This window comes from Pinus tabuliformis, chromosome 4_1 (genome assembly GCF_031772625.1).
Source record: "Pinus tabuliformis cultivar Carrire ecotype Pingquan chromosome 4_1, CPIR1, whole genome shotgun sequence".
NCBI lineage: Eukaryota > Viridiplantae > Streptophyta > Pinopsida > Pinales > Pinaceae > Pinus > Pinus tabuliformis.
This window is the reverse complement of record NC_142303.1, coordinates 173,713,793-173,727,263: the sequence shown is the minus strand read 5'-3', so window position 1 is coordinate 173,727,263 and position 13,471 is coordinate 173,713,793. Positions and strand designations below refer to the sequence as shown.

General features: G+C 32.6%; 1 protein-coding gene across 1 annotated transcript; it reads left to right on the top strand.

The window, feature by feature from the left end:
* Positions 1-707: 707 nt before the first annotated feature.
* LOC149174747 (uncharacterized) lies at positions 708-1,418 on the top strand. The gene has a single exon (XM_089422678.1). It carries the CDS (start codon positions 777-779, stop codon positions 1,173-1,175), a length of 399 nt encoding a protein of 132 aa, XP_089278804.1. The 5' UTR covers positions 708-776; the 3' UTR covers positions 1,176-1,418.
* The last annotated feature ends 12,053 nt before the right edge of the window (positions 1,419-13,471 follow it).

Here is a 13,471-nt window from a genome sequence, read left to right as displayed (position 1 = left end):
TAATATGACTATTATTATTTATATAGTTATTAATAATCAAAAATAATTATTTTTTATAAAATACATCTAATAAATTTTTTTCAGAAGAAAATACATCTAATAGTTATTAATGTGGTAGGTGATGGATAAACGTATATCTGAATATATCAACCACATTGGGAAATGTATATCAACTATATTAGTAAATATGGTTGTATGGTGTTTATCAACCATATTAATAAATATGATTATGCTAATTTATACTTTTATAATCATTTATAAAATAAAAATACTTTAGATTTATCTTAATAAATATAAACTAAAGCAAACCACTACAAATAATTAAAAATTCAAAGACTTTACATATGTTTTAAAAACTGAAAATAATAAATAAACTGAAAATAATAAATAAACCTATTTGACCTCGATCTTGCGACAAGGACTTCACTAAAAAATGATTAAAAAAATTCACTGAAAAGTAATTCCAAAACCAAGGATTTGGTAGAGGGAATATTAAACGCTAAACACAGACAAACACCATATAGAGAGCGAAGGTCTATGACTAAAATATAATGGACCATTTCAACAACTTGATTAATTTGCTATAGGGTCATCGACAGTCTGTTTCCAGGGAATAGCCATCCACAAAAAAGTCTTCGTGACAAATTTGTACACATTATATAACTCCTCGCTTTGGTTCTCCATAGCAGAGGACGAGCTAATATCGATCTGTCTGCTGCTTGACAGAGGAGCTTTTTGTGTTTTAGCTGTGCTGTGGCGTCTGGGGATCGAATCCCATGGCCAGATGGCTTCGAGTTTTGGCCCTGGGAGGAGGGGCGGGCACAACAACCTGGTTGGCCAGCGCGGGCTATTTCCTGTTGGCGATCACATGCCTGCTAGCGGTAATGGCTGTGGTTACCGCATCTTGCGCGGGGCACTTCCACCGAAGGGACGAGAAAAGTAGGGAGGAGGCTGTGGTTACCGCATCTTGCGCGGGGAACTTCCACCGAAGGGACGAGGAAAATAGGGAGGAGGGCGGAGGAGATCCTGTGTGGCAGAGAAGCATTCTAATGGGCGAACGATGCCAGCCCCCTCAGTTCTCAGGCCTCATCGTTTACGACGATAAGGGCAACCGGCTGCCTCAGTTTCCTCCTCGCTCTCCCAAGCTCAACGCATTCCATCCGTCTCACCACTAGGTTATATATATATAACTGTTAAATGTACAGTTTGCTTGGTTTTCCATTTTATTTAGACGATGGCATGGACTGAACGATGGTGATGATTGTGGTGTTGGCGAATTCGTTTCAGCAGAGGTAATGGGAGGCGGATTGCAGTTAATGGAAATTCTGAACAATTTTCTTCCCGGGAACTGTTTTAGTATTTTCTCCTATCGATAGCTTCGGATTCGTCAAGAGGGTTTGACAATGTTGTAATGTGGCAGCCAGTGACTTTGTATTTAAATTTTGAAAATGTATTTTGACATTTTGACATATTTGTGGGATGGGATGGCAGATTTTCAGAATATTTTAAAATCTGGATTTAGAACGGGATCAATTTATTGGTTTAATATATTAGAGAATCACTTCCTCGATCATATAGCCTTACTGTTATTGTGCTATGAAGCTTCAGCTCAGAATATTAAGATGAATTTGATGAAGCTTCAGTTCAGAATATTAAGATGAATTTGATTCAGTGTAATTAGTATGATTTCCAAAATAATGTTTTTGGTTTATCTTATCAATTTACAAAATTGATTGAATGTCAAGGGGTATTTCATATCAAATTATGGAGGGTATTTTTATGATTATTGTAGATTTTAGGGATATCATGAAATTTGATTATCAAAACCTCTCTTCATAGTTAGTTTTCAGAATATTCTAAAGTTTTTTATTTATATAAATTCAGCATGTTTGAAATACTAAAATAATATTATTTTCAATCATCTGTTATGACAGAAAAATGTTTTTTTGCTCACATGGTAGAGATGTTGTAATGTAATGTCCTCTAAACATTTTCACTAGGACATATTAATCAAATAAAATAAAATAAAATACACAAGATTAATAATTAAACTGAGCTATCAAACATTGAGAGGATCAAATCTCTTGATTAATGAGAAAAAGACATAGTCGAACTATTTTATGAAGAAAAAAATGATGTCTAACTATTGTATATTTTGGTTTCTTTTTTGTAGTCAATTTATATAATTGTAAGATGACAATCTTTGGTTGTTTAATATGTGTTTTTAAGTACATAAATATATTTAATACCTTGAAATATTGAAAAACTTAAATTACACAACTCAAATTTATAATTGTAACTAATTTTTATGTAATTTAAGATAAAATTCACTATAAAATATATGAAGAAAAACTCTAAACCATAAAATAATTAAATTACAATGAAAATAACATAAACATTTCTCTCTAAAATTCTTCCATATTTTGTCTTTTTCTTGCCTTTCTTTCCGGGATTAAAACTTCAAATGAAAGATAGTATTTTACAGTATAACTCTAAATCTAAGAATGAATTAAACCAGGAAAGAGTTAAAATGGAGATTGAAACTAGCAAAATGTGTGTATATATATATATATTATCATCATATCTGTAAATTCCATTGTTGCGCAGACTTCGCATTTATTTCAGGGTGTTTAATACGTTTTGTCAGAATATTATAATATTTTAAAGCATTATTTTGTTTTATGTATATATTCTGTTTTTGTTGTTCGCTGTCATTTTCCTACATTTGAGGTCTAATGAAGTATCTACAACCATTGGCATTACTTTTCTGGAAAAACACGATCATTGCGCATTAGGACAGCTTTGACATGTGAAACGTCATTTAGTTATACTATAGTATTAAAATAAAGGAAAATCATTTAATTACACTATAGCATGTGAACCGTCATTTAATTATCTTATAGTATTAAAATAAAGGAGAATCATTTAATTACACTCCATTATTAAAATAATGGAGAATAATTCATGATAAATATACCACTTCTTTCAAAGGTCTACCAAAATGCATCGAACTGCTCGAACTTGTCCACAGTCATACGTGGTAGTTGACAGGCACCTTTCGTTACAGCGGAGTGTTCGCTCTACAACATCGTCTGCACTATCCAAGAAGACGTTAGTGGTTGCTGTTTCTACCTGAAATTAAAGCCATGATTCTATTGTATTCCATGAAAGCCTAAATATCAAATTTCAAATAAAAAGAAAGTTTGAATTATGTTTTAAAATTGTTTTTGTTTGGTTAAGAGTTATTTTTTTAGATTTAAGGAAATTAGTTAACGGCTCAAGACCCAAAAATATTTTGCAGGAGTGATAGCCCGCCCTCTTATAAATCACGAGCGGGTTATTTTAAGTGGTTTGGTTTTCCTTGAATAAAGGTGATCACTGATGAGTCAACCTGCATTACCCACATTCTTAGATAGCAGCTAGTGATGCAGGGTCAAATACCCTAGTGATCATGGTTCCATTTATTCCTCGGGACAAATGGATTGCTTGATATAGGAAAAAATATGGTCATTTTTTTTCTCACTTCAAAGAGAGAGGTTCATAGAGAATATGTCTCCCTCATCAATATTAAGCTGTGTGAAGATCATTTTGAGGTAGCTTTACACATAATGGTGGAAGCCTCAAACTATGAGTGAGATTATGTGAATGCAAGGCATTAGAGATAGGTTTATTACTTTATTTTATCACTAGAAATCTTGTTGACATAACCAAGTTAAAGATTTGGAAAGCTAGCTAAATACATTGACCCTATACATTATGGACAACCTCTTTCTCCAATATGTGTAGTACACAAATGATTATGGTATGTCAATTTTAATCCTAATTTTTGTTCTTGGAACTGAAATTTCTCTAAATTCAAAAATACAGAAACAAAAACAAATAATTGCAAATATGTCTTCTACAAATTTGTTTGCAAGTGAACATGAATATTTGTGCTCTAGGTCAAATAATGGAAGTAACTTATATAATATTGAAATTAGTGAAGACTTGTGTTGTTGATCTAACCCAGAAATATAAGAGAATAGAAATAAACCCAAGAATAACAAGATAGAAATATATAGAAGGAGAACACTCCACAAGCCATATGCCTGTTCATACAATAATCCTTCTCTTCATCTTCCTATGTCGAGTCTCTAGCCTTTATATAGGCCTCATACATACAATACCATGCATCATTACCATGGTTTCCTCATACCATCAACTAATACCATGAGCCCATTACATTATTATTAACTACTTGTGGTCCCTTACATGACATGGGTTAACCACCTTATTTATTACTATGGCCCATCCCATTACTACATTATTACCTTGGGTACCTCTCTTGGTACCCCATATTATCCCCCCTAGGTACATAACATTCCACCCCCCTAAACATGTTTCGTCCCCGAAACATGGGAAGAACATAAATAATAAGATCTACTCAAGAGAGTAGTCCACTGATACCATGCACGTGCATCTAGCCATCCAAGAGAAAGGTGAACCCTCGATCTCGCTGGTGCCTCACTCGCTTGAGATGGAAGTTGACCGTGGCAGCTCTTCTGTGTTGATGTGTAGTAGGTGGATCGTCTCTCCTTTCTATCCATCATGTGACTACTTGGTTTCCATGATGGTTGTCTCGCTGGGTGATGTGGGTGATGATATGTTGAAGTTTTAACCCATGATGGCTTTTGCTTGACTTCACCCTGCTGTGGTGCCTGTTGTGGTGTCTTCTTTGTCAATATGACTTCAACCACTGAGCCCTCCTCTGATGTATCATCACCTGTAACCTTTTCTTCTGCAGCCTCTGTTTGTGTTTGATTGTCGATCATCAAAGGCTCATCATCTGATATGTCAGTCTCTTGAACATCTTCTGCTTCAACCTCCATGTGCTCTACCTGTTTATGGATGGAAATATCCTGTAATGTAATTTTCTTCTTTTTATACCATAGCTTTAGGAATTTCTTCTGCACATTAATATTGATAGTAGCCACGGATTCCATCCAAGGGTATCCCAAAACAACATCCATGTTATCCATATCTGAAGCATAAAAATCACCATGAAACACATACTTATCCATAGAAAGCTTCAAATCCTTATAGATTTGAACATCCTTATCATCAACCTGTGTATGTTCAATTTGTTTTGCTGGGACTTGCAATTTCTTTGCCAAGTTGATATTTATAAGATTTTGTTTGCAATTCGGATTGATAGACACAATAATTTTATCCTTCTGAATCAATCCATGAACCTGCAATACAGAGATACCAGCCAAAAATAACCCTTTTGGTTCCTTGGTTTCCTTCTTTCCTGTAAAAATAAAATCTTTGTTGGGCAATGTGACCTGACGATCTAACTGGCAGGCCTCCTTCCACGTGGAAGGGTGGTGAAGTCGAACTTGAGCTTTGATGGCTTCTTTAAGACCGAAGATAAAACAGTCCTTGAAGAATGTATATGTGAGACCCCTAGTGCGGAAGGCTAAGGCTTCAAAAGCGATAATATATTCCTCCATTGTACCAGTCTGTTGGAGCTTAGTGAGACGACCCAACAAAGAGTCTTCCTGTTCAAAGCGATCTAGGCCCGCCATCACAAAAATATTGGCGAAAAATTGAAATGGTCACAGATCCGTCAATATTGCTCAGAATCCCTATTATAACCTGTTTTTAGAAATGGAAACACCATTCTGCATCTGCCCATGTGATAGAAATCCTGATTCCGACACTGGAATTTCAGATCTGCGCTGCTACTCTCCCGACGTCATCCAAAATTTCTGCAAAAAGAGCTGATTTTAAATCAGCGATATCTCCCTCATCCGGACTCCGATTCGACTGATTTTTTTTTTGAAATTGGGTATTTTTTCCCAAAGAATCCAGATCTGCAATTAGATTTTGCAGATATTGTACCAGGACGTCTAGATCTGTGCCACAATGTCGCTGCCCTGAAAATTGTCTACAACCCCACTGATTTTTAGATCAGTGATATCTCCTTCATCCGGAATCCGATTCAACCGATTTTTTTTTTTGAAATCGGCTATTTTTGCACAAGGAATACAGATCTGCAATTAGTTTCTGCAGATCTTGCACCAAAACGTACAGATCTGACCTGCAACTTCGCCACCAAAAAAAATCCCTGCAAAAATAAAAAAAAATCTCCACTTTTGTGCCCAAGAAAGTGCTCTGATACCACTTGTTGTAGCTTTGATACCAATTGTTGTAGATCTGATATGAAATAGCTCTGATACCACTTGTTGTAGATCTAACCCAGAAATATAAGAGAATAGAAATAAACCCAAGAATAACAAGATAGAAATATATAGAAATGCTTCTTTATTGATCAAAACCCTTAAGGTAGAGCAACACCATACATTCACTCCTTAAGGAAGGAGAACACTCCACAAGCCATATGCCTGTTCATACAATAATCCTTCTCTTCATCTTCCTATGTCGAGTCTCTAGCCTTTATATAGGCCTCATACATACAATACCATGCATCATTACCATGGTTTCCTCATACCATCAACTAATACCATGAGCCCATTACATTATTATTAACTACTTGTGGTCCCTTACATGACATGGGTTAACCACCTTATTTATTACTATGGCCCATCCCATTATTACATTATTACCTTGGGTACCTCCCTTGGTACCCCATATTATCCCCCCTAGGTACATAACAACTTGAGAAAGCACAAAAAATATTAGTAAATCTATGGTATGACAACCAAAAAAATTCAAAAAAGTGAAATATCAATACTTAACATACAAAAATGATAAGTAATATATCAACTCTAAATTAATTAATTCCTAAAATATCATTGCTTAGCATACAAGAATGATATAGCAATGTATCAACTCCAAATTAATTAATTCCTAAAGTATCAGTGGCTATGTATCACCTCCAAAATAATTAATTCTTAATAGATAAACAAATTAGTCCTCACATCCCTAATTTTATTTTATGTTTAATAGGAGCCTACTATTTTGAAACCTTTTATCCTTGGAATGGTATTTCATGGCTCTAAAAGAACTCATCCTTGGCCTTGCCACGACCTAGTTTACAATGGTTGTAAAGGAAATTTGGTGAAGTGACTTCAATAGTGAAATCTTTGACTATTCCAGACTTTGTTTGAATCTATATGCAAGGACACTGATGAGACCACGTAATAAAGAGGTGGCAAGGCAGTACACAAACAATGATGTGGAGCATGGTATTTCACACTAATGTGTTTGCTAGTGCTACTAATAGTGAGTTGTGATATGTGGTTCAGTGCTCATCTCAGAGCTTTTATAACACCTCATCGTTTAATTTATAATTGAAAATTAATTTTATTACTAAAAATGATAAAATATTTGATATAAACCGAGTTAAATTATGTTTTTGTATTTATAGATTTATATTAATTTAGGATTTATTTGTATTTATAGATTTATATTAATTTAGGATTTATTGAGTATGGAGAGGATTAAATCTTATGATAAATAAGTTTTTTTGAGTGTAAAATTTGAGGAAAATTTTGCACCTCAAGATATCTCATTCTCTAGATGTTTAATAAATCTACATTTCACAAATGAATGGGTTGACTCATCATTGTTATTTTAAGGAAAACCATGCCACATAAAATTACTCATTATTGGTTTGTAGACTTTCACTCCTGTCAAATGCCCATAAGTCTTTCATAAATCCAAAAAAAACTAGCTCTTAGCCAAACAAAAACAATTTTAAAACATATTCCAAACCCAATATAATTTATATTTATATAAATTACATATCTTTATATATAAAAATATTATTAATTTTAATTTTATTAAAACTGTAATAATACATATAGACAAGATTGACATTTTTCTTTAACATATTTTATAATTTTATTAATTTATTTTTTAATATATATGAAAAATTATTTATAATAAGTATTAAGTTTTATATATTTATTTATTAATTTTAAATATAATTTTTTGAAATATACATAGTTTAATTTTTAATCTAATTATTAAATATAAATATTTTTTATATTAAATTATAAAAAAAAATTGACATAATAAACCAATCAAAAATAAAATTTAAATATTTAATAAATAAAATTAATATATAATCATAATAACTTAAAATAAAAAAATAATATGAAATCAAAGAGAGACTAACAGCCGCCAAGAAAACAAAAGCTTCTAATCATGAACTATCAGTGTACATATAACGATCTCCTATTCATCATGTACTTCTAATGTTGTTGGTCTTTTTTCCATATAATCATAAAGAAAGATGATAGACGCCTAACTCATCTATATCAAAATGTAATTAAAATAATTTTGATTAAATATATTTAAATAGTATATTTAAATTATTAAATTAATATATATATATTTTTTCACAATATTAAATTTATTTATATATATAAAAATATAATTTAAAAAACCAAAACATTATAATCTCATAAAAAATTATGATATCAAATTAAAATTAAAATTAAAATAAAAAATAAAAGTACCAGTCATCGCTACTCTCTCTTCATTGCCGGTTTAGAAAATTAATGTGATAAGGAACCAAGTCTAATGAAGTTTGTTTTTATTAACTAGAGTTGTTCCCGGATATAGCATGGAGATTTGGGATTCAGATTACCTCCCGCCACAAATATCTATGTTGGAAAGTCAGCGGATTAGGTGGTTGGCTTATCCTACAAAAATCATTTAACAAATCTCTACTTCACAATAATTGGCCACGGAAAAACAAATCTCTCTTGGATTTGGTTTAAGTCAGGAATTTCTGTTTTTTACTTGGTATTTATACTTTTATGATAATTTATAAAGTAAAAAAGCTTTGGAATTTGATTTAATTTTATTATTAAATTATATATATATATATTTATTTATTTATTATGGTGAATTTATAATTTATTGGAGTAATTTAGGCAAGTAGTAAGATCAATTTTAGTGGTTGTCACTATAATAAGAGTATGTCTATCAGTTTACTAGGAATTTATGACTTGGTAAGAGTAGAGACTCCATGATGGTTGGGGAGTCTACTCCTTGCGCCTTATCACAACGTGCCAAAGATGCCCCCATGGGATTTGAAACTGGGTGGAGGGGATAACATCCCATATGTTGTGGTTTTTTATAGGACTTTTTCAGCCTTGATGCCTTACAACTTTAGGTCTGATACTTGGGATGTAATCATTTAAAAGTGGAAGTCTATTAATTCTTGTTCCATCCCCTCCACTAATTCCAAGATGCCAAAATATAATACAAGAAGTGCCAATGCTTCCTTTGAGAGTTCATTGGCTTTTGAATTGAGTTCCCTAAACACATGCGAGAAGGATAACCCATCAAATAATGAAATTGCCTCCTAAATATCCTGTAGAATGGATTGAAGGAAAACATTTTCAACTACAATTTATTTGTGTGCCCATTCAATCACCAATTTGGGATCCCTAATTACTTGTATAATCTTGCTACCTTTTAGAGAAGAAATGAAAAGAAGTGTTCTCAAAGCTATGAATTAAGCTCAATTATTTGAGCTTTTGCATCGAACATAATGGATGTGCATGACATGGGAGCTAGATAAGTGTAAGACAATTCCTAACCCACATAATGGAGGGTGGCCTTGTGAGGTGCCATCAAAATAACCCCAAGGAATGCCACAGTTAAGGGGTGGAGTCACTGGGGTTCTCCTCTAATTATGCTTTGGGATAATTATGAATTCTTTGCATAGTTTAATGATCATCCTTGCTATAATATCTAGTGGGACATGCAAAGTTTTAAAAACATTGAATTATGAGCCCACTAGATGCCATATATTAAAATATATGGGAAAGTTTCAAATTGGATAACTGACTTATCTTCTAACCAAAACTTCATATAATGTTCTAGACTTGACTCTAACCTCTTTCTTTGCAGATTGGCCTTGACAAAAACGTTCTCGAGGACCTAAAGTATATAAGAACAACAGAGAATTAAGTGACTGATACATTCTTTGGATTTAACCCCTTTTCAAACTATTATTGCAAATTAAAATTTTGTTGTTTAGAGCTAGCCATCTAGTGATTTTTATTTTAAGTGGGGCATTGAGTTTCCATAGAGAATTATACCACCAATTAATATCTCTGGAGAATTGTGGTTCAATAAAGCATGAATAGCTACGCTTGGTTGTGAAATTATCAATGACATGGTTCTTTGACTAGTAGAGCTCATCCTCTATGTCATCCCTTAGTTTGATAAAGTTTGAAGCTATTAATCCAATAGTATTTTATTCCAAGGCATCAAGCCCTACTAACTCTAAATTGATTGGAGATTTTCATCTAGCCCTGCCACAAACTTAGGGTGACTAGGCTTTAACATCAATAAGTAAAAAATGACATGTTTGGTGGAGCGCATTAATGAGAGGGGATGATAAGTGCTAGTCATCACCTAGTCCTAGCTATGGATTTTCCCTTTACTTTCCTGCCATTCCAGATGTACCATATTGTCCAAATCTTAATCAAGGAAAGGATGATACTAGGAAATTCCAAATGATTGAGCCCTTATATATTTAATAGGCTACTAAAACTATTCCTTGGTTGATTCATCTATAAATATTTTGTTTTTAGACGGCGTCCCCGTAAGGATGCATTTTGGGCTAGTCTGCATAAGTTATGAGCTGCCAAGGCTTTGCAAAAAAGAAAAATGATTTTTAGCCCTCACTCCCCTAATTTTGGGGGAGATGCCACCTTTTTCCACTTTACTAGTGAGATGGCACTTACTTGGTAAGAGTTGGTCCAAAGGAATTGAATACTATTTTTCTTGAATTTTAGAACACCTTTGAGAATTTTGGTGATCAACATTCCATTCACAAAAAAGCTTTCGAAAACTACTTTGAGAAGAATCAACCTACGTCCGTGAGATATAAGTTTATTTACTCAATACACACACACACACATATAACTTACTGGTGAGATGTCACTTACTTGGTAAGAATTGGTCCTGTTGTACCTTAAGAAACCAATTTCATGGCTATGTAGAAACTGTACTTAAGACATTAATGATTATAATTATTGTCACTTGTTTGTCACTTAATTGTATGTTGTGTTCTCAAATGAAGGACTTGGGAGACTTGGGTTTTAACTCTCAATACTTGGGTGACATGAAAATATTAGAATGCCATTTGATTGTTGAATATAAATGATGAATGAAGAAAGCTTGAAGAAGTCAGAGACAATATGCTATTTTACACAGAATCTACTATCTGTGACACTTGGAGAAGTTAAAGATAATATGTTGTCTTACACAAAAACCACTATATGTAACTTAGAAGAATTGTAGAGGTAAGAACTTCATGTATAGGAGCGCTCTTTTAAGGAATTTTAACTTCATTTACATAAGCAAATAGAGACCTGCAGCTTCATTACCATACTTAAAGGAAGAAAACATATGATGACACATAACAAAGAAGTCACAAAATCATACCCAACAATGTGTGGAAAACTTCTGATTCTTTCATTAATCAACAGTTGTATCAGGAATACAATGGCCTAGTCTTTAGGTTCTCCAAAGTTCGAACCCCTTCTTTCTAAACTTTCCCCTTTTTATACATTATGAGACAGTTGGTAATCACCAAATTGTCAAACTACTTAACTATTTTCCTAACTGTCTAGAGTAAAAATTATTATAGAATATTACACAGAGGGTAAAAGACACCTCATTCTAAAGAACATAGAATAACAGGAAGTAATGGAAATTAGAAGATGATGGTTGTTCTCTGTTTGAATCTGTATCTTTGAGCCTTAACGGAGCAGTGGATGAAGGGCAAAAGGCTTTGGAAGCACTATGGGGGATAAAGAATGTATGGGAGCCTCAATGAGGTTGAACCCCTGCAGTGATTTTTGGCTGCACATTTCGGTCAACCGTGCTAACGTCACAGTCAACTGCGGGGGTCGAGCTTTGACTAACCTTCGTGCTCATTGCTTCCCCGTAGCACACCTTAAAGTACTTATCAAACTATCGCTTGATCGCGCTTCTTGAACCTGCATGACATTTAAACGATGGGTCGGGCCCATGGAACTTAAAAGAATTACACTCTGATTCATAAAACTTGTCGCGTCCGCCTTTTCAACGCACCTTTGACTCCCATACGGACCCGATAGGAAATAAAAACTGCATTTGATGATTTATCGGGTCCGATTTTAAAGACAAAACCTGATGACTTGCCGACCCGATATCCAGACCTGATAGGAAAATAAAACTGCCATTAATAATTTATCAGGTCCGATTAAAAGATGGAACTTGATCACTTTCCGACCCGATATTTGACCCGATATCATGTCTCTTCCAATGGACTACTGAGATTAGCCCGGACTTCAGCGAATGTAAGCTGTGTTTGATACACCGTCGCATCTGATCTCTGAAATAAACCCATTATAGTTAACGATGTGATTGCCGTTGGATCTATGGCCTGTTGATCGGATGACCCAAATCTTCTCGCGGGTTTATCACTTTCAAAGCCATTGAAAACATAAAATCAACCATTTCTTTCATATTTTTTGATTTTATAAAACTGAAAATAAAACTTAAATAACAATGGACAATAGATGCTACAACAGGTCCAAAAGAATTGAATGCTATTTTTTTTTTAATTTCTCAACACGTTGAAGAATTTTGGTGATCAACATTCCATTCACCAAAAAAAACTTTAAAAACTAATCAACTTATATCCATAAGACATAAGTTTATTTACTCAAATAAATAAATATATATGTATATATATATTAATTCAAATAAATTTTTAAATAAATTTTAAAAAATTTAAAACATTTTATATTAAACCATTTAGGAATAAATGGGAAAAAATCTATTAAGATTTTTACACTCCAAACTAAGGAGAAATCTTTAATGCGTGATTAATAGGAGACCTACTCAATATTACAAATGGGAAAATGAATATCTATCTATATACGAGTCTAATTAAAAATATATATAAAAGAAATTATAACGAAATGATATATTGTGTATATTTGAATCATAAGTGCATTTAAAGTTAATCTTTGCAATGTGGCTTTGCATTTAAAGTTAATCTTTGCAATGTGGCTTTGGTTTAAGTGAAGGAGAAATTTTTAATGCATGATAATAGGGATTTACTCAATATTATAAAAATAGAAAATGAATATTTATAAAATATAAATATACATATATATTATAAAAATAGAAAATGAATATTTATAAAATATAAATATAAATATATAAAAATATAAAGAAATGAGATTTTTTTAGCGTATATTTGAAATTTTTGCATGGTTTAATATAAATATAAAATAAATTATAAAGAAATGAGATTTTTAGGTATATATTTGAATCATAAATGCATTTGAAGTTAATCTTTGCATTGTTGTTTTGGTTTATAAGTTCAGTTTTGTTACCATTATAAATAAAATGGGATAATATTAATATATATTCCATTTGAAAACATTTTGCGTATTTTTATTTATTGTAAATGAGTAAAAATAATAGATTTTAGTTAAATTTA

Excerpts from the sequence above, each read along its gene's own strand:
- LOC149174747 (XM_089422678.1), top strand. The coding sequence starts at position 777 with ATGGCCAGATGGCTTCGAGTTTTGGCCCTGGGAGGAGGGGCGGGCACA.